The following is a 25,418-nucleotide window of genomic DNA, read 5'->3' on the forward strand; positions in this document are numbered from 1 at the left end:
CTTAAAAACCATAGCGACCAACTACCCTACATTACATCACTCTCTTGACCCTAAGCATTCAATCAGGAATCACCGATCCTCTCAAAGGACTGCGTTGGTCGAACCCAACAGCTGTGAAGGAAAAGTAAACTTGAGAAAATGCGATCGTTTTCAACGAGCAAGCATTACGGACAAGTTTTCCCACCTTAGATCATCAGCAAAACAACTGATCTCTGCAGAAGAAAAAAAAAGAAGGTGCTTGAGACACTAATGTCTCCAGCGTCATACCAGAAGACGTTGGAAAGTTAACCATTCCTATAGTAACAAGAGAGAAAATAGGAAGGAAAACTTGAAATGCATCAAACGTTGCTAATTTTTGTCTGTAAGAGGCTGACGCAGAATACTTATTAAGACTTAAAGAGCTGCTTCAAAATCAGCAAACAAAGAATTCGTTACGTGAAAGATCAGATTTTTATTACAATCCTGACAGTCATTATTTAAATCTTCTAGATCTTTAAATACGTAGAATAATGAGTATTTTTATACATTGTGGCACTAAAAAATTAAGAGATTAAGCTACAGGACTTAGTTGCTACGGTAACAAAGATGTTAGATTGGAAAAAATAATTTTTTAACTATAAATTTTTTGTGAGTTCTGAATCTTGGCTGCTTAAAAAGTAGCCGTTTTCGTAGATTATGCGAGAGAAACTGCAAATCAACCGCCGTTTAGGGTTAACGATCGTTTAATAGCATAAGGAACGCACGATACTTTTCAGTATACTTATATTTTTTTTAATTTTTACAGCTTATTATTTGACCAAACAAACTGCTTGGATTCCGAATAAATATGTTTTTGAAAAAAAGATTTTTGCTCTGAGATTTGTCAAGAATAGATGTTAAATTTTTAACTAAAAACATTACACATCACATGTCAACATACTATGGTATTCCATTTAGTGAGTCTCAAGCAAAGCCGGGCCACTAGTATAGTATAGAAGGTAACGATGAAGAAGAACCTGTATTTAACGTTACTTTTGCTACAGAAATTTCGTTTTTCCATTTTTTTCAGTTATTACTTCTCCTTTAATATTATATTCAAATAATTTTGTGATTTTTAATTGTATCCCAGTGCACAAACCGTTGCATATACTCAAATTTTTTATCAACATTAATATTTCTCCAACTTTAAAATTAAGTTCACGCAGTGGAAGATCTGTCCAGATACTATTTTTAAATTCGATTTAACAATTGATACAAATTTTGCTGTAAGATTCATCAAGACCTTTTTGAGTTGCATGATCTATGCCATAGTGAGTTGCTTTATTTCTGTTCAATTGATTTCTAATTTTGTTATTAAAGAAATTAGTGTATTAAATATAAAAAGTTAGTATGACTTTTAAGTTAGTGTGAGTTTTAATTTTTCTTTCTCTAGTCTCTAATACCAATTTAGAAAAATTTATAGTCATCGAACGAACATTTATAGTTGACCTAGAAATATGAAAAAATGTCCATTAAATTAATGATTTAATAGTCTCAGTTATTACCATACTTCTATACTCGTTTCTATAGCAGGAAGAGTGGGACAAAAATCTCCTAAAATAATTAATTTTCAAAATCTATGTTTGTATGACATACATCACGCTAAGTCTTGTTTGCTATTTTAAAGGTTTTTTTTGAAACTATTCATACCTCATACAAAATTATCAAATCGATTTCTCGTAGTTCTGTTTTTTCGGATTTTTTCTCTTCAAATATAATTTCCATATACGTACCATACATATTCACAAGTGTGCGTTATAAAGTTAAGAACTACAGTACAAGGACAAAAGTGTCTTTCTCTCTTTCTTTCTCTTGATCCAGGTGTGTGTCGGTAAGTCACATCACAGGATTTCCTTGACTTAGTCAACAAACCATGTTGCTTTTTACGTATCTATTATCGAATAATCGGATTACATATTCAAAAATAGTTCTTTTTTTAGTTTTTTGATGTTATCGATTTGCAACAAAGAATTTCTTTTTTTTAAATTAGTTATTTTGCTTTTTCGTTAAGTTACGAAATATTTTATGTTGGAAAATCTGAAAAATTTTGGATACCAGATCAAAAACTGTGAGTATGATAAGCATTTAAAAAAGTTTATGGAAATTTGTGTAGGTGCATGAGTGCACACGATTTTGAGGATTGCATTTAAGTATTTTTTGTCTGATGTTCATGAACCCTAGCTTATTATTTGTGTCTTATAATACCTATTATTGCAACAGGAAAAAGCTAAGTGTTCACAAATTTGTTAGTTTTTTTTGTATCTCTGGGCGTTATTCATGGAATTTGGACGTTATTTGCACTTCTTGTAAAAAAGTAGTGTTGCCACACAAGTAACATTCAACTGGGGTTACCCCCCAAAAAAACCCGTAGTAAAGATGGCCGTTCAGTGACAAAACCTACTATTTTAATGTTTCCCTTTAATAACTTATTTATATTTTGAAATATTCAACTTCTGAATATCGAATAAATTGCAAAAAAAAAAAAAAAAATTTAAACAATTTAAAATTAGTTATATTCCCTGCAGGCAAGTAAGGTTATTTAAGCATAAATTTACATAAATGGTTATATCATAAGGTTCTTGCTATAAAGTAATTTTTTTTTCTATTCTTTTGTAACCACATACAAATCATTTATTAAAATTAGTTGTTGTAAGGCACTGTTACGTCCGAACTTTAAAGTGAAGGGCGAAACTCGTAGACTCGTTCTACAAACAAATAAATTTAATTTTTATTCGTCAGGAACCAGCCGTCGGCCCAAAGACTTTATTTGCTCTTACTTACAGTATGCTTTTCTTTCAAATCGTTGACTCAGCGTTATGGTGTTAGGTTTCAACGAATGATATGTGTAGAGAGGTATTGGTACATCGTACGCCAAGCTGGCGTTGACCTACTGTTTGAATTTATCTGATGTAATATGGTCGTAGCGTATTTTATTCGTCTCTTTATCTTACGTCCTTGTAAGGTCTTTATCATCCGTTATGTATTTAATTTTTCCTTGGTATATAATTTATTTCTCAAGGTAAAATTTATATTTTTATCAATTAAAATTTTGATTCTTAGAATACTTACAGTGATGCCGAAAATAATTAATTTTACAAATAATATGAATTATGAAGGTTCAGATTCGCGTTTACAACATTTTAACAAGTTTTTATTTTTCTTAACTTAACTTACTTCTATGATCGTTGGTTAACCACTGCTTGCCCGCACGCAGTCGCGAGATCTTACAAAGTTGACCGCAACGATGATCTTAATCTTACACGAGAGTACTCATGGCGATGGAAATAATTAGGCTGCTGCTTTTAATGTCAGAATCCAAGTCAACGGTCCTTTCTTTCTTGTTCCTCCTTGAGCCACTTTTTAGGCGAGTTTACAGTGGCCTGGTTTTCTCGAGCTTTTCTCACTCAGTCACCCAACTAAGTCTTACATTTGCTTGAAATGCACACTTTTAACACGTAGCTTAATTACCGAACTAAGTCTTACATCTGCTTAAAATGCACTCTTTTAACACATAGCTTAATCACTGAACTAAGTCTTACATCCGCTTAAAAGGCGCAACAGAACTCACTCTCCAACCTTCATAGTTACTTTGGAGCACTTGATGAAAGAGAAAAGGCAATTATTAGTATGTGCAAGGAGTTTTTACACTCTTGAATTTAAAGAGGACACGTTAAGTTGGGGAGCCGAATGACCAATCAGAGCTTAACTCAATTACTCTCAATTTACACAAGCATAAACGTGGTGCAACAACTATACCGCGAACAATGGTAAAAATCGCTGATTTCTCGGTTGTTGCATTTGGTACAGTTGATGTTGAAACTGTTCACGACATTCGCTGTGGATCATTCTCAATAATAAATGTTGAAACTGCTGATTGTTTTCATTCTTGCAGACATTTAGTGCAAATTGATTTTTGTAAGATGAGCGCTATTTAAGATTATTTGGAAATTGTACTCGTAGTTAGAGTTTTATGACGGCAGCTTTTTTCAAAGGAAGTAAGTTATATGTCACGAGATTGCAGAAGCAGCTATACAGCTCAATGTTTAACAATCGCTGAGCACTCGCTTTTTATAAGTTCTTAACGGAGCTGTGTATTTCGAAATAATGAATATTAAGTATATGACATGGGATGTCACAGCACCATAAATTTTTATGTAAAAATATTTAAATCAAATTTGAAAAAAATTAGGTATGTGCATGTTTGTAGTTGTAAGTAAGTATTTTGGAACATTATTGGTAAATTGACTAAAACAAGAATAACTTGCTGTGTTGCTGGACACCTATTATCGTATAATAGTGTATACCTGCAAATTGCAAAAAGACCATTGATTTTGTTTGAAATTTCAAAAATTCAGAGCTTTCGTTGTTTTAAAGATGCAGAGCTAAAATTGTAACATGTAGTAGTTTTTGTGTCTACTTACTATCATACCAATTTCAGCAAGATCTAATATTTACAAACTGTAGCTTAATGCAGAAAACAGCACTTTCCCTAAAAAATTTGTAGTGTAGTTACATACTACTTTTTGACAGGATCATCTTTTTTAATAGTTAGGTAACAATATACTGAAATTATAATCGCTTCTTTCAAGTAAAAGCTACTAAGATCATAATGTTGGCCATGCCTACCCTTTACGGCTTGACTCAAGAAGTTCATCCTTTTACGCACACTGCATAGCCAAGCGCATGAAATACCACTAATTATCTTTTTAATGTTTAGTAGCACAATTTTTTAAATTATAAATAAATAACTAAAGAGAAACAAGTAGTTTCTATTACGGAAGGGTTATCGATACCAGGGCTTTTTTTTCGGGGTTGGCACCAGGACCAAACTGTGGAAATGAGCGTGGCCTAGCGCGGGGGCTCACCAATACGCGCGCTTTGCATAGCCAAACGCAATATAAAAACTTTTCCTGAAGAGAAAATGTTGAAACTTTAATACGTTTTTAATTAACTATTAAAGAAGATAATCCCTTTAAAAAATAGCATGTTATTGCTCCACAACTTTTTCAGAGCCCTCTTACGAAAGTGCTTTTTTTTCATCAAGCTGCGGTTTGCAAAAATTATGTATATAATCTTGCCAAACTTGTGCATAGTAGTTAGTGGATAAAAAAACGACAAAACTTCAGCTCTTTATCTTGAAAAGAACAAGAGTTATGAATTTTACATATTTCGAGAAAAATCGATGGTTTTTTGCAATTAGCGGGGAAACTATCAGGTCCAATCAGGTTTATCCGCAGCTAATTGTCTTTTATCTTTTTACGGCAAATCAGCTTTATCAAAGCTTGTTTTTGCTTATTCTGTCGATTTCTGACGCAAAAAACCGGTTCTTGAAATTTTCACCATTTTTTGAATCATTACTGGAAATAGTAAGGTGTTAAATTTCATTTTTCTCCATTAGTAGGTATTGTTATCATCTACTTAGATCCATCATCTACTTAGATCCATTTTTCTCTCTAAACTCAGAATTCATAACGCTAAAAAGCTAATACTATTACAGTATTACAATAAATTTAATATTGATGAGAGTCCCTAGTATAGCTTTCACTTTATTTATATTGGAAAATCGTTTTTTTTCTGTGTTTAAGGATTTTTCTAGACAGAACCACATGCATAGACTTTTCATCATGTTAAATATTTTTAACAGCAGACTTTCATACTTATAAGAAGTAAAAAAAAAATTATACTCCTAATAAGTAATATGATATAAATTGGTGCATAGCAAAGAAAAAAGGTTAAATTATTTTTTCAACAGCAAGTAGAGAATCAGGCAACGATTATAAAAAAATTGAAACAAAATTCGATACTTGTAAGCTTCAAAAGCTTGCTACAAATTTGTTGTTCGGGTAAACAGACTTTAAACAGGCTTAAACAGGTCTTAATGTATAATATAAAATCATTTTAAGTATTTTTTTACTTACGTTAGCTCAACTTTTAATAGATCTACCGCTATGAAATACTAAGCCGTGTCATAAATTTATGCAGGCTAAGTTAGTTACTAGATGATATTTGAGATATTAGGTGACATCGATTAGTGAATACTTACACTATTTGTCATCAAGTATGGGTTTAATAACTACCATTTAGCTTTATTTTTCAGTGGTCTATGATATAAACTATAAAGGTTGTTAATTATTTTAACAAATCTACAACAATCAGGTAAATAAAGATAAAGAGTATAGTGAACACCAGAGCAAGATGTTTGTTGCAACATTTTTCTTCGATGTTAACGTACAAATTAGGGAATAATGAATTGGTTATAAAACCATTAGTTGCTATCTGTAAGTCTATTTCTGCTCTAGCATGCTTTACTTTAGAACTTATTTTCTAATCTTTTATATGAACTATAAGGTATGTCTTTATATTTACTATACTACTTGATTGTAGCTTAAAATAAAAACACTACTTACTGTTGTTGGTGATGTAAACATATTCGGAGTTATACCGCCTCCAATTAATTGTGCTGCTTGCGTGCTTGTCGCTGAAACAGCAACCCTACCACGACCAGTGCTGGTTATTGAACCTGGATGGATATTGGGTTGTCCTGAAACATTTTTTTCCAGCAACACACGTTGAATTATCGAAAATTGGAAAAAAGTAATGATTGTAGTTACTAGAAAACTATGGTGATAAATTAACTCTTATTAAAACTTATAATCAAAATGTGTTAAATTTACTACGTTACTTTAGTAAGGTATGACTTAAATACATGCGTGTGTGTGTGCGCACGCACGCGCGTGCGTCAGAAAAAAGCTAATACGAGGGATATTGTTAGCAAGCATAAGATTATTGTTTGCTGCAAATCAAGCAGCTTGGTATGACTGCTCCAGCAAGAAATAGTATTAGGAGCACGTATGCTTTACCACTCCAATGAATCTTCTTAGGCCAATCGAGCCATTTTTGAGACTGAGTTATACGAGACGTACGCTATGAATAATGTAGCATTAAAGTTGGAACGAGAGCTCGTTGTAAAAAGTTACGTTTTAAATTAGAACAAGCACTCTTTCAACAGAAAGTCTCTTCTCAACACTTAAAAGGATGACACAAAAGAAATCACAATTTCACAGATATCACGTGTTCTGACTCACCTTTCCTCTCTCTTCGTCTTTTTATTCGTTGTGTCCTATTATGCAAAAACCAGAGAGATGAAATTTTGTTTGGTACGTTCATTTAACTATCTTCTTCAAAAAAAGCGTAAGAGGGAGTGCAAAAATTAACTGTCAATAAATATTCCCTCTATCATTTTCTAATTCTACTTTTTCTTTCTCTTTCTCTTTCTGTTGTTCTACATTCGATTGATATAAAGCGGCCAAACAAACATAGTTATGAATTATGTATAGAAAGTAAGACTTGTTTTTTTTTTTTTAAAAAGAAAGAAAGAAAGAAGAAAAAAAAAAGATACATTAGGGACAGTAAAATTTTAACTTACTTTACTTTCAAGTAACAGCAATGTTTAAAAAACTGATTTGTTATTTGGGATAGAGACAAAACCAAATTCATATTTATTGATGCTTTAGAAACCAATCCCTTATTATTTCGTTGCGTTTGGTTTGTGATTAATAACCAAACTCTACATTTAATATAATCAAATCTACAGATAGACTGGTAACCATAAAAATGTAGTATTTCTTAGAAACAGCTGGGCCATCCAAAAGTTAAGCTTTTTTGAAAAAAGATGTAATTGAACAAATATTATAAACAAAAAGTTAAGTCAGCCGTTTTATCATCTGAGATATTTGCTAGACAAACACAGTAAAGACATATCAAATAAAAATTAATAAGAAAATTAAAAAAAAAATTTTAATAATGAGATACTTTTTTTCTTTATTCAAAAGACTTTTAATTGTTTCAATGTCTTCCTTTATATTTTAAATGTTAGGACTTATGAGAGTCTACTTTCCTTAAGAAACTCAAGACAAAACAGCTATTACTTTTGGCCAACATTTCCAAAACGTTACAACATGTGTTCCCAAAAACAGCTTGGTAGGTCTCAAAATTAGTTGCAGAGTTATCATTTTAACTATTGTATATTTTAAAAAGGGTAATTTCACAACCCCTGAATTATTAGACGTATGCATAAAATACAATTCTCGTCAACCGTTGCCAATAAATCACTTTTTTTCTTAGCTAGGCTAGTTTGAAAAGCTTTCCTTATCATACAGAACTATCCATTTGTTTGAGCTCTTGGGTAGGGAAAGAAAAAAAAGATATGCTTCTGAATATAGTATATGCTCGATTTGGCTAATACCCAACAACCAATTACCATGGAAGAGATTTGGAACTACAGCACAAAAAACACTTGCTTTTAAATCTAAGTATACTGAAATTTTCGAGAAATCAAATTACGAATATTTTTTTTTTTTAAACAGCCAGTTTAGATTTGAGGAAAAATTTGAGTGACACAAAAATGTCTATGAAAATTACATCGAGTGAGTATCTAGAATTCTCATAAACTACTTATACGATTTTTACAACGAACAGGAAAGTTATATAGATAATATTTGTACTAGACGCTTTCTTTCCAAAGGAGGCCAATGCTTAGCCAGCCTATCGGTAATGTCAGTACCAGTTATACAAAAGTTGAAACGACGAGTAAAATAGTTAATGCAAGAGATTTTTCTATTAAAACTGATAACGGGCTGGGTGTATTTGCAACGGTTGCTGTACTCTGTATGAATAATACGCAGTAAGATGAATAACTGAATCATCTAAAAAAAACTTTAGCTTCGTTCACGGTAGTAGTGTTAGCTAAGAAGAAGTCACACTCATCTAGAGCTCCAAATATTTGCTCAAGTCCCTAGGTAGAACCTTTCTTTTCGATACATACGCCAGTAAGATTTTTTGTAGGAAAATAAATCATCTATAAAATGAGACCATTTACGAAATGATAAGTGCCATTTTTGACCTGCAAATCACGTTAAAAGTTTAAAACGCTTGTTTCTTTGAATATTTAATATCTTAAAAATAAAAATACTTTGTATGTTACAACTCTCGTAAGAATCATGCTAATATTGATTTAAATAAACGTATACAATTTTTAAAACGATCACTTTTTAACGTTTAAAGTTATTAACATTTAAAATTTTATTGGAAGCTAAACTACCTCATGCGAAGCAGATAATCTGATCACTTCGTATTCATCCCAGTGGTCTTAAAAATTGTTTAAACCATTTTAATATAAAATCCCGTTGTAGTTAAAAAAAACCAATTCTAACTAATTTTATAGCCATTTGTTTATCAATCATTGTTTCTTACAAACGTAGAAAACTATGTAACTTTGTTAAAAATAAATACTAATCATTTTCGTTCTCATAACTTTATAGATGGTTTTTTTGTATAAATGAGAAAAAAAAATTTCTCTAGCATGCATAAAAGCTGACATTTTTTTTTTTTTAATTTCAAAGGGCGTAATATACGTCACACAATGGTCAAATTTAAGGAGATTAAAGTTTAATACTTGAACTTTCAATACAGAAACATATTGCATTTGTACTGTATAGAATGGTACAAGATTACGATTGCTGAAGTTGATCGTGGGAAAGCCAAGCACACCGTCAGGTAGATGCGTTAGTGGCAGGAAGAGAGAAAAGCAGCTTCGGACCAACTGAGCTCGAGTGCTTTAAATCAAACACGCATTCAGAATAGTCAGTATCTTAACTATCATACAACTAAAAAATTCATTTTGTACTTTTGTTGGGGCTGCTTGACGAGAAAATAATAATAATAATTTTTATAATCATTATTCATCTCAAATTATTCCATTATTAACATTAATTAAAACACTATTGCATTTGAAGGTAAAGTCAATTTTCTAACGTAAAAATTTATACATTTGACGAAAACGACGTAAATCGTAGTAAATAATTTATCAATAAGAGGACTCCAAGAACAGTGAAAATGATACGAAGAGTTAATTAACTCCAAGGGCTTACTGTTCAGTCTTTTATTCAGTTGACAACGTTTCGACTGCACTTAAGGCAGTCCTTTTCAAGTCTCTGAGTTAAAATAATTATAAAAAAAATAAATATTACAACAGCTACCATAAACTACAAGTGTAAGAAATTAAATAGAATAAATGAACTTACAAATTATGTAGAGCAACGTCCACTTAATATTAAATAATATCTATTTCTGCTCTAATATAACCGACTAGCTTTTAAGCTGTCTGAATATAACCTAAAGTAGGACTAGGTACATGTAAGCAACGACACACATGAATATCGAAAGATTGTATACATGTATAAAACGGCGCGAATTTAAACACATGATGAAACTCTATTTGTATTTTTAATTATTTTAAACAATGTTTGATATAATATTTAAGTACTGTACTTAAATTATTTGTGTCAGTAATCTTATTTACAGTATATAACTTAGTAATATATACCATTCCTGATATTAAACGTCTGTAATAACAAATTTCTTGGTCAAGTACTTGTACTGAATCGAAGTCGAAAGTGTGGCCATAATCTCTCATATGTGTGAAAAACTTATACAGACGAATCTTTCTCGTTTATACAATCGCGTTCATGTTCTTTCGTTCAAGTATCAACAGTTCTACTAGTTTGTCCCACATAATGTTTATCACAGTTTTTACACTTGAAACCATAAACGGAACACACTTTGTCGGTGGTGTCAACGCTTTTCCTAAATTATTTAAAAAATTAAATTTACACACAGATCTGAAAATTACTTTTATATTGAACTTATTAAAACCTTTTCTAAAAATTTTATCACAGTCTTTTATGCATGGTAACACTACAAAATCTTTAGGTAAGAAATTCACATTATCACATATGGTCTCGCCCGTAGATTGGAATTTAATTTTTTTCAAACGAACTTTTGTGTATTTAGTAATAAATTCTATCGGATAGTTGTTAGCCTGTAAAATAATAGAAACTTTTTTTAAATTTTGTTTGTGAAAAGATTCATCAGATAATTTAATGGCACGGTCAACCAAGGAAAAGACGACACCTATTTTTTGAGATACAGGTGAATGTGAAAAATAATTTAAATGTGAGTTTGCGTGTGTATCTTTTTGAAACCAATTCGTTTTAGTGTTACCTGAGCTATCCCAATGTAAAGTTGTATCTAGAAAATTAATAGCATTATTCTTGGGTTCTTCTATTGTAAAACTAATGTGATCATCAAATGAGTTAAGAAGTTGTAAAATATCCTTGGTATTGTTCTATGGAACACAAGCTATAATATCATTGACATAAATTTTAAAATATGCAATTGGAATGGGGCTTGTAAAAAGTAAATCATTAATTGAATCGTGCATGACTAGTTCTGCCAATACATGACTGCAAGGCGATCCCATGGCAGAACCAAAAATCTGTCTGTAATATTTATTGTTAAAGACAAAAAAATTATTATTTAGTATAAATTCAATGATCTCTAAGAATACAGGATATAGTGTGGTACCACTTTATTTTTACAAGATATTGGCTGCTCTCTATGTTTTAAGTAATTGCAACCCCATGATAAGGGGTTCAAACTGTTTGATCTGATAATATACTGGACAACAGTGTTGAGGTGCGGCTGACTTAGTGGATGGTGAGCGTTTTACTATAAACTTGCGTTTAAATTCACACTTTTTAAAATAATCGTATTGGAGTTTATTAAAATTTATATTACACCTTGTTCTCTATACAAAGCCATTATAACTTTAGCTCCAGTATTCTCTGGTATCACTATTTTTAAAATAAAAAAACTGAAATTTCATGAATTAATGTAATTTTTTTTTTTTAATTTCTTACAATCTTGCCTTTGACTTGATTGTAAAATTTTAATGTATCTGAACCAGTAAAGCAATGTTTAAAGTCAATTGTTTCCTTCCAATTCGTGTGAATAAAACTATTGGTATCATGTATACTTTTAGCAACGTGAGAGGAAAATAGGAGTAAAGAAAACATGGGATATTAAAGATGAATACGTTTTACCTGTATATGAAGGTAGAATATTTCTCAAAGCAGTCAAATAAAAAAATGTAAGTTACTCAAAAAAATGTGTGCGTAATAACTTATTTTTTAATCGAAATAAATTGACTAATTCCGTCGACACTAAAAAGAAATTTTAATTCAAAAAACAACATCGTAATTATTTTAACCCATATTATTGCTGATTTTCCGTAATGTGTTGCAGTAACAATAATTTTATACTCTTAAAACCAACAACATTTTGCACACGAAGAGAATTGTTTATGATCCATCTTTGTGTAAAAAAATTATCATCACCATAATATACTCATTAAGCTAGCCCATAAAAAGTATAACAGGAATTTTTTTGGTTATATAAAAGTCAAGATACTGCCTTCTATGAATGCGTGTTTGATTTAAAGCACTCGAGTTTTATTTTGCTCTCCCCTGCCACTAACGCACCCACCTGACGAGGCACTTGGCTCTCACACGGTCAACTTTAACAATAGTTATTTCTATTATTCTATGCATTACAAGGGCAACATATTTTTATTTTAAATGTTAAAGTATTAAACTTGAATCTCTCGAAATTTCACCGCTGTACGACGTATATTACGTCCTCAGAAAGAAAAAAAGTTACATCGGCTTCCATGCACGCTTACGCAATTTTGTATTTTAAATTTGTAAAAAATACCAGCTTTTAAGTTATGTTAACGAGAATTATCAGTACTTATTTATATTAAAGTTATATAGTTTTATACGTATGTAATAAATTATGACTGTTAAACAAATGTTTATAAAATTGGTCGAAATAATTTTTATCAAAAATTATTTCTGGATGTTATATTTGAATAGCTTTCTGAATTTTTGAGACTTGTAGGATCAAAATAGTATGATTAGATAAGCTTCTATGCATTATGCAATTGAGCTTCGAAAATAATTTTGATTGTTAAAGAAAACTAAAAGTGGAAAAGCTATCGTTTTGGTACACATTTGCATCAATACTAGCAAAATTTTCTTAGAGTTTTAAGCTCATAGTTATTTTTATTTCTCAAATTTTCAATGTTAAAAAAAAACAAGCTTCTGCAACTTTCAACGTGATTTGAAAGTTCACAATGGCACTTATGATATTGCAACAGGTTTTAATTTGTAGATGATTCATTCTTTTAGAAGAAATCTTATTGGTGTACACGTACATATATTTAAAAATGCGCATGAAAAGATATATTACGAGAATACCGACAAAAAACGATTTTTTTTTATTTTGGTAATTGTTAATTCAAAAAATAAGGCGGACGCAGGATTTTCCAACAAATTTGGAGTATCACTGTGGGCATTAGACTAAAGCCATCCTTGCAGAGAAACTCGAGAGAAGCGAAAACGGCCACTTCTTTTTTATTTAACCTCTGACGTCTACGCTATCTACTTAACTGATCTTACGTAAGCAGCATGATTGTTTCATAGATATGTTCTACGTAAATGCACACCTACATGCTTTGTTTTTTATTGAAGTGTTATCAACACTGTTCGAACAGTGAACTTATTCATCGCATTCAACTAAGTGCAACTGTTTACAGTTTTGTGAACTACCACGTTAATTTTAGGATAATTTGACTTGCTTTAATATTCTAACTCTTTCTAAACTATTAAATGGGAGGTATGCATGTGGAAACTAAAGAAACTTTAATTTCACTAGTGCAACCAAAGGCCAGCTATTTATGAACAGAAACTCGATCAAGGTTTTAAAAATTATTGTGCTCGACAGCCCTTATGATGGTACTATTAAGGTGCCATTATATTATATTTATAACAATGACGTTCTTTTATGTCATGCTTAACTTTTCCGTACACTACAAAACATATTACTCAAGTTCCACGCTTATATGATGCTTTGTGAATAAACTTCAGTAATGTTTATGTCAGTATTGAATTATGTACCTGCCGTAAATTTAAACTTACCATTATAAAAGTACAAGCTTAAATACATCTTATGTAATTCAGAAACTTTTTACGTATAAGCTATCGTGAAAAAAATATATATATTTTCAAACAATTGATATTTTAAAGGAATTTTCTATATTGTCAACAAAATTTCCGAGACATGATTAGGTAAGTAATTTGAACTTTTTAGAATTTTTTGTTGAAGCTAACTTATATTTTATTTTTATATTAAAAATTTCTTATATTTTGTCATTAGAACTTCAAAATTTATACAAGCTCCTACATACTTATGGTTTGACAATTATTACTTATTGCCTGACTCATGTTTTCAAACCTAATATTAAAATTAATCGCATACTTTCCAAGTTTAATTATACTGGTATCTTAACAAATTCACTTTTTAATTAGTTGTACATTGTGTAACTCGATTTTTCAAGTAATTTTAAAAAGCCGCTTGCAATAAAAATGTCTAAACCAAAAGCACAAAAATTTTACCATGAACAGATTAAGCAGCCCGTAGCACCACGGGAGCCAGGGAGTGAAAGTAAGTCCAGATCTGGATAGCAAACATATCACTCCAATTTTTGTGATTTTAAGTTTATAACCTTAAGATCACTCAATGTAATAATAAAGACATCATCAGGTAACTTCTGATTATTTTTTGTGTTGAAAGTCAGTAGCGTCAACACGAGAACAGTTTAATTTATTAAGCAAAAATAAAGTCACCTACAGCAACATTTGAGACAAAGTTTGTTAGCGTTTACAGATATTTTCATATTTGTTGTTAATTATTTATTCAATCAAGATTGCAATTTTTACATTTTTAAACTGTTGTAAATTTACAACAGTTGCACTGAAAAAAATTTCAAGGAGCAGCTACTCCAAACCGTGGAACATCCACTCGATACGCATGCTGGTAGTCGCTCATAATTCAGAGTGGCCGCTCCTCGGCTATCGAGGAGCTGACACTCGACAGCGAGTGTCTGATACCTCACAAAGAGGAGCTGTCATCTAATGACTGATGGGTGACAGATCCTCGCTGTTTTGAGAGGCCATCCCTCGCGTACTGTTTCGCAGCATATAGTCCACATGCAAATCAAGGTTAGGAAGCCCAAGTTTAATTTTATTTGTTCATCATGGATAATTTTTTTCATAAACTCTCAAGATGAACAAAATGTAGAGTCTTTAGTATGTTTAAGGTCAGGCTTGTGAAATAAATTATACAATAAATGTAAAAGAAAAATGTTTTTTCATACATCTCATTAACCCATGTATTATTCCTTTTTTGATAATTTTTGCAAGTTTCTTTAAGTTTAACAAATATTTATAATTTCATGGAGATGAGTAAAAATTAACAGCGTGCGTCTTCTTCTAATGAGTCAATCTCGATGTCACATTCCTCGATTTATAAAAGGAACTGAAACTCGACGAGAAAGTGTGCTTGCTACTCTGTTTCATCGAGTGTCAGCTACTCGAATTTCGAGTAGCGGCTGCTCAACAGAGATGGGGGCACTGTTCTTTAACTTCAGAGAGGCAGATCCTCGAAATTTTTTTCAGTGTAGGTAGCAAAAAATCAACTCAAACAGAATATTGGTATCAAAAAAGCCTCCTGTTTATTTATTAATATTGAGCTGACAAGTTTCTAAACTCAGCACAGAGGGCGCAAATAAAACAAGCCTTTCGCAAATAGAATTAGAGAAATTCAGAACATACATTACATCTGTATAGAGAGTGCCATGTTGTAAACAGATATATAGAGACATGATTTTTATGTAAGTTGGGCCCTCTAAGCTAAGCATGTCAACTGCCACGCATAACGCAAAACGTAAGGCAAAGTAATTATGGGAAACTTAGTTTATAGTCACAGAACACAATGGGACAAAACAAGTTTTTTTTCATACATGAAATATCTCTAGAAGTAATTTACCAGTGCTGATAATATTTTTTTTGACATCAAGCTTATTTAATATAAAATACAAGAAAACTGGTCTAGAATAGAAATATTTCAAACAAGAGACTGAAAACATTTTTTAAAATCTACTTTAAAAGATGTTATAACATTTCTTAAAATCTACCTTAAAAGAAAAAATTTAAAAACTGTGTGAACAATTATTCATTTACTGTAAAAGTAACAAACTAAATACATAGGAATGAATATCTAATGATAAATTGTAAAGGTGCTCTGCTCAAGTATAATAATTTCTAAGTTTTCTGAAAAAACATTTAAAACAAAATTATTCTGAATTTTACTAATTAAATAAAACAATTTGTTTAAAAGTTGTTTATGAATATAATTAATGAGTGAACTATATGAACTAATACACATTAAATAAGAATTTAAATAAAAATAGGTAACGTACTGCACCATAAGATGCAGCAATCGAGATTCATATATTGGGCTTGTTCGTAGCATCATGTGGTGTAGAGGAAACCAGAAATACATCACGGGGGAGAAGGTGAAGGGAGAGGATCAAGCAAAATCCACTTCCATCACACTTTTTCTCAAGGTCAAAATCTGAAATCGTTGATTTACTCTCACGCATAAGGCTCCTGTAGAAGTATAACTTCAAAAATATAAAAGGAGGATCGAGACGATTAAAAACCGACAGAAAAGGATACAAGGACATGGAAATAGTAAAACATCTTATTAATGAACGTTTACAAAGGCCCAAGGGTGAAAAAAAAGGAAAGACAAAAAGTTTATTTAGGGAAAACTTCCAGACTGAGAAATTAATAGAGAGGTGATGAACAAAAATCAGAAGTCCTCATCGAAAGCAATTAGCAGTACAGGAACGGTCGACAAGGAGTGTTCAGGTCAAAACTCAAGAAAAAAATTATATTATTTAGCTCCTTGATAGAAAGCCTAGGAATACAGAGGTTATATGTAAAGTAAATACTAAATTTCAATAACAACCTACCAAATAAAATTCTGCATAAGGAAAGGAAGACAATATAAGTGTCAAGAATGCCCTAGAGAGAAAAGCTAGGTAATAAGTGGACAGAAATGTCATCAAACAAGGCACAAGAGAAATGCTATTTAAGTAAAAGGAATAACATAATAATGAAAAAGCAAAAAGAATATTAGAAGAGCTAAAAAACGTAATCATAGGTAAAAAAGGTAACAAAAATATGGCACAAAACAGAAGAAGAGCGAAGCACAGACTAACAATGACGCTAGAAAGACTAAAGATCAAACATACAGAAGAGATGAGACTTTAAGTTATTTACAATCATACCAACAAGGTAACATTAAGGTGTCCACCTCCAATTTTAGTTACATCGATATATGTTGTAGAGAATCGAAAAATATGGAACACATGTTTTTTATACAAGCCAAAATACATTTTAAGAAGTAGACTCTGCTTCTTGATATTACTTCTCAAAGATAATTTTTACGGTTCAACGAACTTTTATTGAGAAATCCGAAAATAAAATACACATTTTTTTATCAAAAAAACAAATTCTTGATTATTTTACCTCGGCACATTTCACTCCTTATTTTTTATGAGGATGACCATCCTTGTATTTCTTGAATTTAAGCTCTGAAAATTGTAAAAAAAACTACTACTATTTCTTAAATTTATGTTTAAAAAAAAAAAACAGAAAAAAAATGTTGAATATGTAAAAAATTTTTAAAAAAATTAAAAAGGTAAACAATCCCTTAACAGTCATTTTAAGAAAAATATTTTTGTGAACAATTGATAACACTTTAAGCTTTTTGTTAAATGCAAGCGGGCTTCTTTCATAGATTTTTCATACAAATTTAGGGATTTCTTGAATAGCTAGTTATAAGTATAAAAAGATGTACAATGTCTAGAATCTAATAGTTAATTGTGCACTTACAATTGTTATTTTATTATTTTGTTTTGCAAATGAATATTTTTTATCTTTGTTGAATGAGATAGCACTGTCAAAAATTGTAACACAAAATTTTTCCACATCGAGAATCAATGTACATCGAAAAGCTGGCTTTTGTTAGTTTAGCTTTCAAAATTTTTGATAGCTGTAAGTTTTTGTATACTACTGATCGTATCTTTACTGCATTTTTACAGTGTCAAAATTTGTTTAACCAGAAGAATCCATATTAAATGGCTTCTAGATTGGCAAAATGACAACAGGTAAGTGACATATAGTTTGAAGTAAATATATGTTTAAGCCATACCCAGACCACCATTGGCCTCCCACTGCCCATAAGAGCATCCCCACAAAATAAGGGTTAACTGCGTCTTTTTCATTGTTATTTTTGTATACCACACTTCAACTTAAGATACTCTACCACCCTTCACTGTGTTAAAAAATATATGAAAATGGGTGTTTAAAAGTAAATGTTTAAGTCTATATGAAGACAGTGGGGAGCGGTGAAATAATATAATTTAGAATAACGAAAAAAACATCCTCATACATTTATCATGTTATCAATATTTTCAATACAAGCAAACAATTTCTACAAACATGCATACACACATGTATAAGTTTATTTTTAAAGTTTAAGTCGTATAGTGGTTTGCTTATTAAATAAATATTAAAACTAAATACTATGTTGACATACGTGTGTGCATAGGCGTCAGGATCCATAATGGGTCGTAAGGTGTCATTCAGATTCTTAAAAAATAGTATGAGGACTGTAGATAGGCAGTGGGAAGTCCAGATAAATTTTGCAAGGGGGCAGTAAAGGTATATTGTGGGCCACTGCAGTGCTTTGGGAAGAGGAATGGTCGAGCATCTTGACAAAAAGTAAGCTAAGTCAAAATAAGGGAAAAAAGATTTTATACAGGAGGCAGTAAAGGCGGTAGAGGATCAACAAAAATCTGTGGGGGACTGTGAGAAGTTTGAGGCCCACAATGTACGACATAAACAAGTACATAACGTACAAAGAAATATGTTGTCTTATATTTTATAGTGATTTTGGTGGGTCAGTCCACACATCTTACCCTTTACCTCTCACCCAACTTTTAAATAAGGTGAAATTCTTTTAATTGTTACGTCATTTTTATACAGCTTAATTTTTGTGTGCCCACCCCCTTTTAAGCCTACTAAGCACGTTTTAAAGTTTTAATGAACCCCTTTAAATACCTCCTTAACCTTTTCCCTATCTTATTAGCTTACACGTCATTTTTATTAGGCTATTGGGAAAGTAGAATAGAAGCAATACCTGTTAACACCTTTGACAAAAAGTTTTTACCAGAAAAAATGATATTGTGAACTGATGATTTATATATCAATGTTCGTTCTAAACCTCCTGTGTCTCCAATAAAAAAAATTTGTTTTTTGTTCACGTAATAATAAAATTACAATTTGTCTTTACCTAATTTTTAATCCATTTAATCAAATATTCGAATAAAAACAAAAATTTCTGATCACCTAAATGGAGCACCGCAGTGTGTTGATACGTAATGTGAAACGTCTTCAGTTAAAAATTTTATATCTATTTCTGAAAATTCTGAGAAAAAAATCTTCTTATTAAATACATATTTATTCGGAGTCTGTACGTGTCCAACTAAAAAGCTGTAAGAAGAAAAAAAAATATAATTATGCTGAAAAGTACCGCGCATTCCTTATGCCATAAAATAATCATTGGTCTTAAAAGGCCGCTGGTTTTTAGTTTCTGCCGTATAAGTTACAAACAGGGCTATTTTTTGAAGCTGTAAGGATTTAAAACTTACAAAAACTATGTAATTAAAAAAATTTTTTTCTCTTATATCACAACTTTATTACCACAGCAACAACGTCCTGAAACTTAATCTCTATATTTTTTATCGTCACTTGTGACTCTTGCGAATTTTAGTATAGTTAAGACTTTTGTAAGCCTTAAAGACTATTTTTTTAACTTTATAACATTGTGATATACTTGTTGGCAAGGTAGTTCAACGTACGACGACTCTGAAAAGGACCAGTGAGCTTTTTAAGCAACTTTTTCTTGACTGAAGTTTCTAACAAACGTAATTGCCTCTATACCTCAGGGTGATCTTCTCTGGCCTGTTATTATAGCACTACACTTATTGGGGGGAAACTACAACGTTTGAAGCTTTGGAGCTAGATGCAGAGCTCCTTTCTAACGTCTCCTGGTATAACGTCAACGACGTTGATGTCTAAAGCACCTTCTTTTTCTCAGACTCAGTTGTTTTGGTGATCTAAGATGGGGAGATTGGTTCGTGATGCTTATCTGTAAGCTGTCCCGTTGACTCAATTTTTTTTTATTAATAGCTGTTAGGTTCGCCAAGCGCAGACCTTAAAGAGGATCATTGATTCCTGGTTGAACACTTAGAGTCGAGAGGGTAATATAGGATCATCGGTCACTGGGGTTTCCAGCCTTGCGAAGAACAACTCCGCTCGTAACGACTGCCAGTGAATGGCTGTCTTTGTTTAATAGTGGCCGTCTTTAGTTAACGTAGTCTTTTAGTCGAAGCATCGCTTCCGGAAATGGTTGTAAAAATGTATTTGTTGGCCAGGTAGTTTACACTTAGGCGGCCCTTAAAAGAACGGATGAGATTAATGGTTCAGTAGAGAACGTAAATAATTATTTTTCTTACTATACTTACCTATCCGTCGCAATTTTTCTCCAGGTCAAAATCGTCAATTCACCCTGACGCATAACGTACCTATTCGCTATGCGCCTATGTCAGGTGGCGCCATTGACTGAGAGAAATTGTCCCTCGCTAAGATCGCCAGAATACATGGAGTCTTATAGGAAAATTTTTTAATAAATTAAAAAGAAGGTCATTAAGAGTGAATGGACCAAACAAATCAGTGATTTGAGTATGTCTTATGTTAGTGTACAGTAATAAATTTTGTTTGGTGTTGCGATGTGTACTACAAGATTGGAAAAAATGAAAATATGGATTGCAACTATGAGAACACGGCATATTTGAGTGCATATACACGCTTACACTTGTGTAAAGCTAAAAAAACACAAGTGATCCATGGAAACGTAGTATAAATGTGTGAAAGTTAACCTAACCTGTCATTAGTATTAATTTTTATTGAACACTGTGTTGTGAAAAATAGATAAATGTAAGCAGTACTTGTGTTTCTCAAGCTCCATACAAGTGCAAGCATATGCTGTGTATACACATATATATGTTGTGTTAGCACAGTCGCAATCCATGTTTTTATTTTTTCCAATCTTGTAGTACATATGACAATACCAACCAAAACTTATTACTGTACATTAACATAATACACACTTAAATCACTGATTCATTTGGTTAATCCACTCTTAATAAACTTTTATCACTTGTTAAAAAGTTTTCCTATAAGGCTCCATGCATTCTGGCGATTTTAGCGAGGGACAATTTCTCTCACTCGACAGCGCCACGTGACATAGGCGCATAGCGAATAGAAGTATAACTTCAAAAGTAAATTTAGAAATTAGAAAAAAAATTTGTATTCAAGATATTAAAAATAAAAAAAATACACAAAAGAGGTATTTACGTATGAAATCCAGTATAATAGCTGTTTTAGTGCGAGTTAGAATAATTTCATTAACTTTAAAATAAGTACAAAAGTTCACCTTATTATGTTAAAAGAAAATATTTAAACAATAGTTTAGTTACTAAATTGATTTTTCATTCGAATCACCTGCACAATAAAATACTAAATTACGTACAATTCAATACCTTTGCAATGGAAAATGTAAAAATTAAATTATTTTGTTTACTTTTACATCAGCGTCACTATTATCAAGGTAACTTAGTAGTGGCAGCGTAAGCAGAATACACCCTTTATTTACAAAAATAATACACTTATAGTCTGCTGCTATAAAGCCTACAAACCAGGCCACGGGTACTAATCAGTTAACATCTTAAACGTTTTTAAGCAGATTATCATTTACTTTACACTTATGTATAAGTAATTCAGTGAATGTAATGGAGGTATCTGTTTTTTCCTTAAATTTTTTTTTGACATTCTGTAAAACTTATCAGAATTTTCATGGTAAAATAAAAATGTTTAAAAAATAATTGCTGTCAAATGGTATGAAGAAGGTTATTGCAAAATTTTTAGATCAAATAAATGTTGTAAGTTGTGTTTACGTTTATGATATATTTGTTATTTTGGTAAAGAGGATTGTTCATTTTAGTACTTACATAACTTAATTCATAGTTTTTAATGAAAAATTGCGGTTAAACAATGGAAGTACGGATTTTATACGTAATTACATAAGCAATTTGGTATTCAGTACAGTAAATCTTTATTTGTTGAAAATGAGTGATTTAAATGAGGTACCTTAAAACTATTTTTATTTATCAATAACTGTTCTCTATCTCCTTAACAGTTTTCTAGAAAAACAAGTATAATAAAGTGCATAAAATTTAAAAATATTTAGAATAGAGGATGAGTGATAAAATTTAGAGATCAAATTAATAACATGTATGACACACAAAACATTAACTGTATGTTAATCAAAGTATTATTATTTTTAGATCTATTTATCCATTACAATCTTAAGGTATATTGTAGTCTAAATAAAAGTAGTCTACCCAATGAATATAAAAAAAAATCATAACCTTGAAAAAAAAGAACTAGAAATGGGGATGTGCGTAAGGAGTAAATATACATCTAAGGTCTTCTTTGTGAACAAATGACCTCCTCCTTCTCCAAAATTGGTTTGATTTAGTTTAGTATTGTAGGTGGTTAAAAAAAGGTCCAAGCCTCTTGTTCCTAATACCGAGTGGCAAATGTATTAAACCCATATTCCTGATGCAATACGGTCTAAAATTACACGACCTATAGCTTTTTTTAATACATCTATTATAAAACTTGCGGCATAATCCTGACTATGGTCTACAATGGCTAAAACCAAAAATATTGAGTTCTTTTACAGAAAGCTATCTGAAAAAAAACTTTAGTTAGCCATAGAATTTAACATGGCGGTTAAAACATATCCTACACATTTTTTTGCTAAAGCGATTATAAAACTAGCTGCATCAACTTGATTAGAATCTACAAAAGTTCGAATGAAAGACTATAGTATCTAAATCGTGGTAAACAACATTTTTGTGGTCTTTTAAGGGTCTTAGAAAAACATTAATAAAGGATTAACAAAAAATTATTGTAAATATATGACTTTTGTACTTTTAGAAATAGAACAACGTCCTTAGTCATACGACAAAGGCACTTTTTCATAAAGTATCTTATAAAAAAACCTTTTTCGAGTAGTGCGTCGATTTTCAAGAGCTATAATGGAAAGACTTAAATTTTTCTTACGTCCAAGGTGCAGTATTTTAGCCCCTTCCAAGGTGTATTGAGTTCTATGCAGGTATTTATATTCCTTAATACTGTTTATAAATAACTCTATCAAGGTTACACAATTTTTCAAACGGGCAATCAATAGGCAACTTGTACTTCCAAGTTATTAATGTTATTGTAAACGTTACTGACATTTATACTGATCTCACTTAATTATTGTGTGTGAACCTGGATAGTATACTTAACTTGTGCCGAGGTATTATTTACCTGAGAAAACTGTTATATAAAAGTACTAGATCTACGACAAACGGTGTTTTTCTACTGTTTTTATATTTACAGAGTTTTTATTTTATATGGTTTGGCTGAAATTTATCCATGTTCTTGTGACTATAGCAACATAAACCGTTGTTTAATCGTTGTACGGTGAGATAACTTGTTTTTCTACAACAATATGTTTTTAATTGTTTAAGTTAGTTTAAAAACTTTGCATTTCTCTAATATGCATTTAAGTGTCAAGTTTTTATTTCATATGAAAGGTTAACACTAAGCTAAAATTAAAACAGGACTTTTCAATTTAAGTAATCATTGAGTTTTGGCTAAGTAATAAGGTTTTAAATGTATTCTGAAAAGAGACAAGATAACCCTTTTTTCTCCAAACAACTTGATTAAATTTTATTTTAAGTTATTTGTTTACCTACATAATGTCGTCTACAAGAAGTACGAGTAAAACATTTAAAAGAAGTCGAAGGCTAAGTCATTTTTACAGATGTTGCAACCCTTACAACGTGAAGGTCATAAAGGGAAAAGTCTGCGACATCCATCTGCAACATTCAGAGAATTGTTTCCTGAAATACCTGTAGGTGCTAAAATCTGTAGTCATTGTAAGCAAAAACAAAATTGTGATTCGTTGCATTAGACATCTGATATTCTAAGATAATAGTATAAACAACACATCTGTTCTTAAATAAGATTTATCATTAAAATAATCTTTCAAACCTTCCGAATGTGAGATAGAGTAAGAAAACATGTTGCAAAATTTAAAAGATAAATTTTGTTTGTTACCAATAAATGATCCTCTTTGATTGCATATTTTAACTACTTTACCCGATATGTGGAGTATTAAAAATATATCAAAAGGATTTGATTGTGGTTGTAGTTGCGCTAAAAAATCGAGAGATTAAAAATCTACTGGTGGTATTTTAGCAGAAACAGCTGCTAAATAAAGTCGAACATTAGTCGAGGTCGTAATGCAAAAAGTTGTCAATTTCTATCAAAAAATAGTAGAATTATGGTTGGAGTTAAGGATACCAAGTTTGTTACAACAGATGCCAGTCGATTCTTGATGGAAAAACGATTTCTTTCAGTAGAGATTTAAGAGATCTGTATGCACTTTACAAAGAAATTTTTAAAAAATCCATACTAAGTTTCATTGAATTCGTTCAATTAGGACTTCCTACTTGTATTCTTGCTGGAGGCAGCGGTACGCACTGTATCTGTCTTTGCGCGATACATAAAAATGTCAGGCTTATGTTACAAGCTATCATTATACAAAACTTATAATGACTGCTTTAAAATAATCACTTGTTAAAATCCCATAGATAAATGTTTCTTGAGGAGACTGTAATAAATACTCTGCTTTGGATAACATCAAGAAATATTCACAAAGCTTGATAAATCACAGAAATATTTCTGCAGTCTAATTTTTAACATGGGCCGCAACGGATAGATCAACTCTATTCATGCAAATTTTAAGTTTAGATAAATTACAAGAGGAACCGTGTATAAAACTATCAGCTTCAAAACTTTATTTCGTTATTACAAGAAAACAGGCGGCGTTTTCTGTAAATAAAACAAAAATTTAAAACCTAGTGAAATTTTAACAGTTGAGGATTTCTCAGAAAACTATAAGTTTGTAGTTTAAAATACGTCGCAAGAATTTTAGTTTAATAATGACTAGAGTACAATATTTCCTGTTGTTTATTATTATAAGGAGAAGTCAGAGATAAAGCATGATACTTCAATTTTTATTTCTGATTGTATGAAACACGGTACTGCTGCAGTTTTAAGAATTCAAAAAAGATTGGAACTTTACGTTATACAAAAAAATTTGGGTAAAAAACTGATATACTCGACTGATGGAGCACAACATCACTCTGAAAATAAGCACCAGATGGCAAATTTAATGCAGCATGAAGCAGATTTTGGGATTGCCACTGAGTGGCATCACCGTGCAACATCACATGGTAAAGGTCCTTACGACGGTCTTGGTGCAGTATTTAAGAAAGAAGTAACAAGACATAGCCTAACCTGTAAACCAAACAGTGCAATTAGAAATTGTAGAAGCCTCTTCAAGTG

At 31.2% G+C, this 25,418-nt stretch overlaps 1 protein-coding gene across 1 annotated transcript in view; it reads right to left on the bottom strand.

The window, feature by feature from the left end:
* The window catches only part of Art4 (arginine methyltransferase 4), a 335,354-nt gene that overhangs the window by 66,314 nt on the left and 243,622 nt on the right, over positions 1 to 25,418 (bottom strand). The window contains exon 5 of the mRNA XM_023392423.2: positions 6,426 to 6,559. Coding sequence (XP_023248191.2) covers positions 6,426 to 6,559 — 134 coding nt within the window. The remainder of the gene's footprint in view (positions 1 to 6,425; positions 6,560 to 25,418) is intronic.

Source organism: Copidosoma floridanum, unplaced genomic scaffold, assembly GCF_036245765.1.
Source record: "Copidosoma floridanum isolate Cflo_tuat_1 unplaced genomic scaffold, Cflo_Japanese_pri ptg000022l, whole genome shotgun sequence".
Lineage (NCBI taxonomy): Eukaryota > Metazoa > Arthropoda > Insecta > Hymenoptera > Encyrtidae > Copidosoma > Copidosoma floridanum.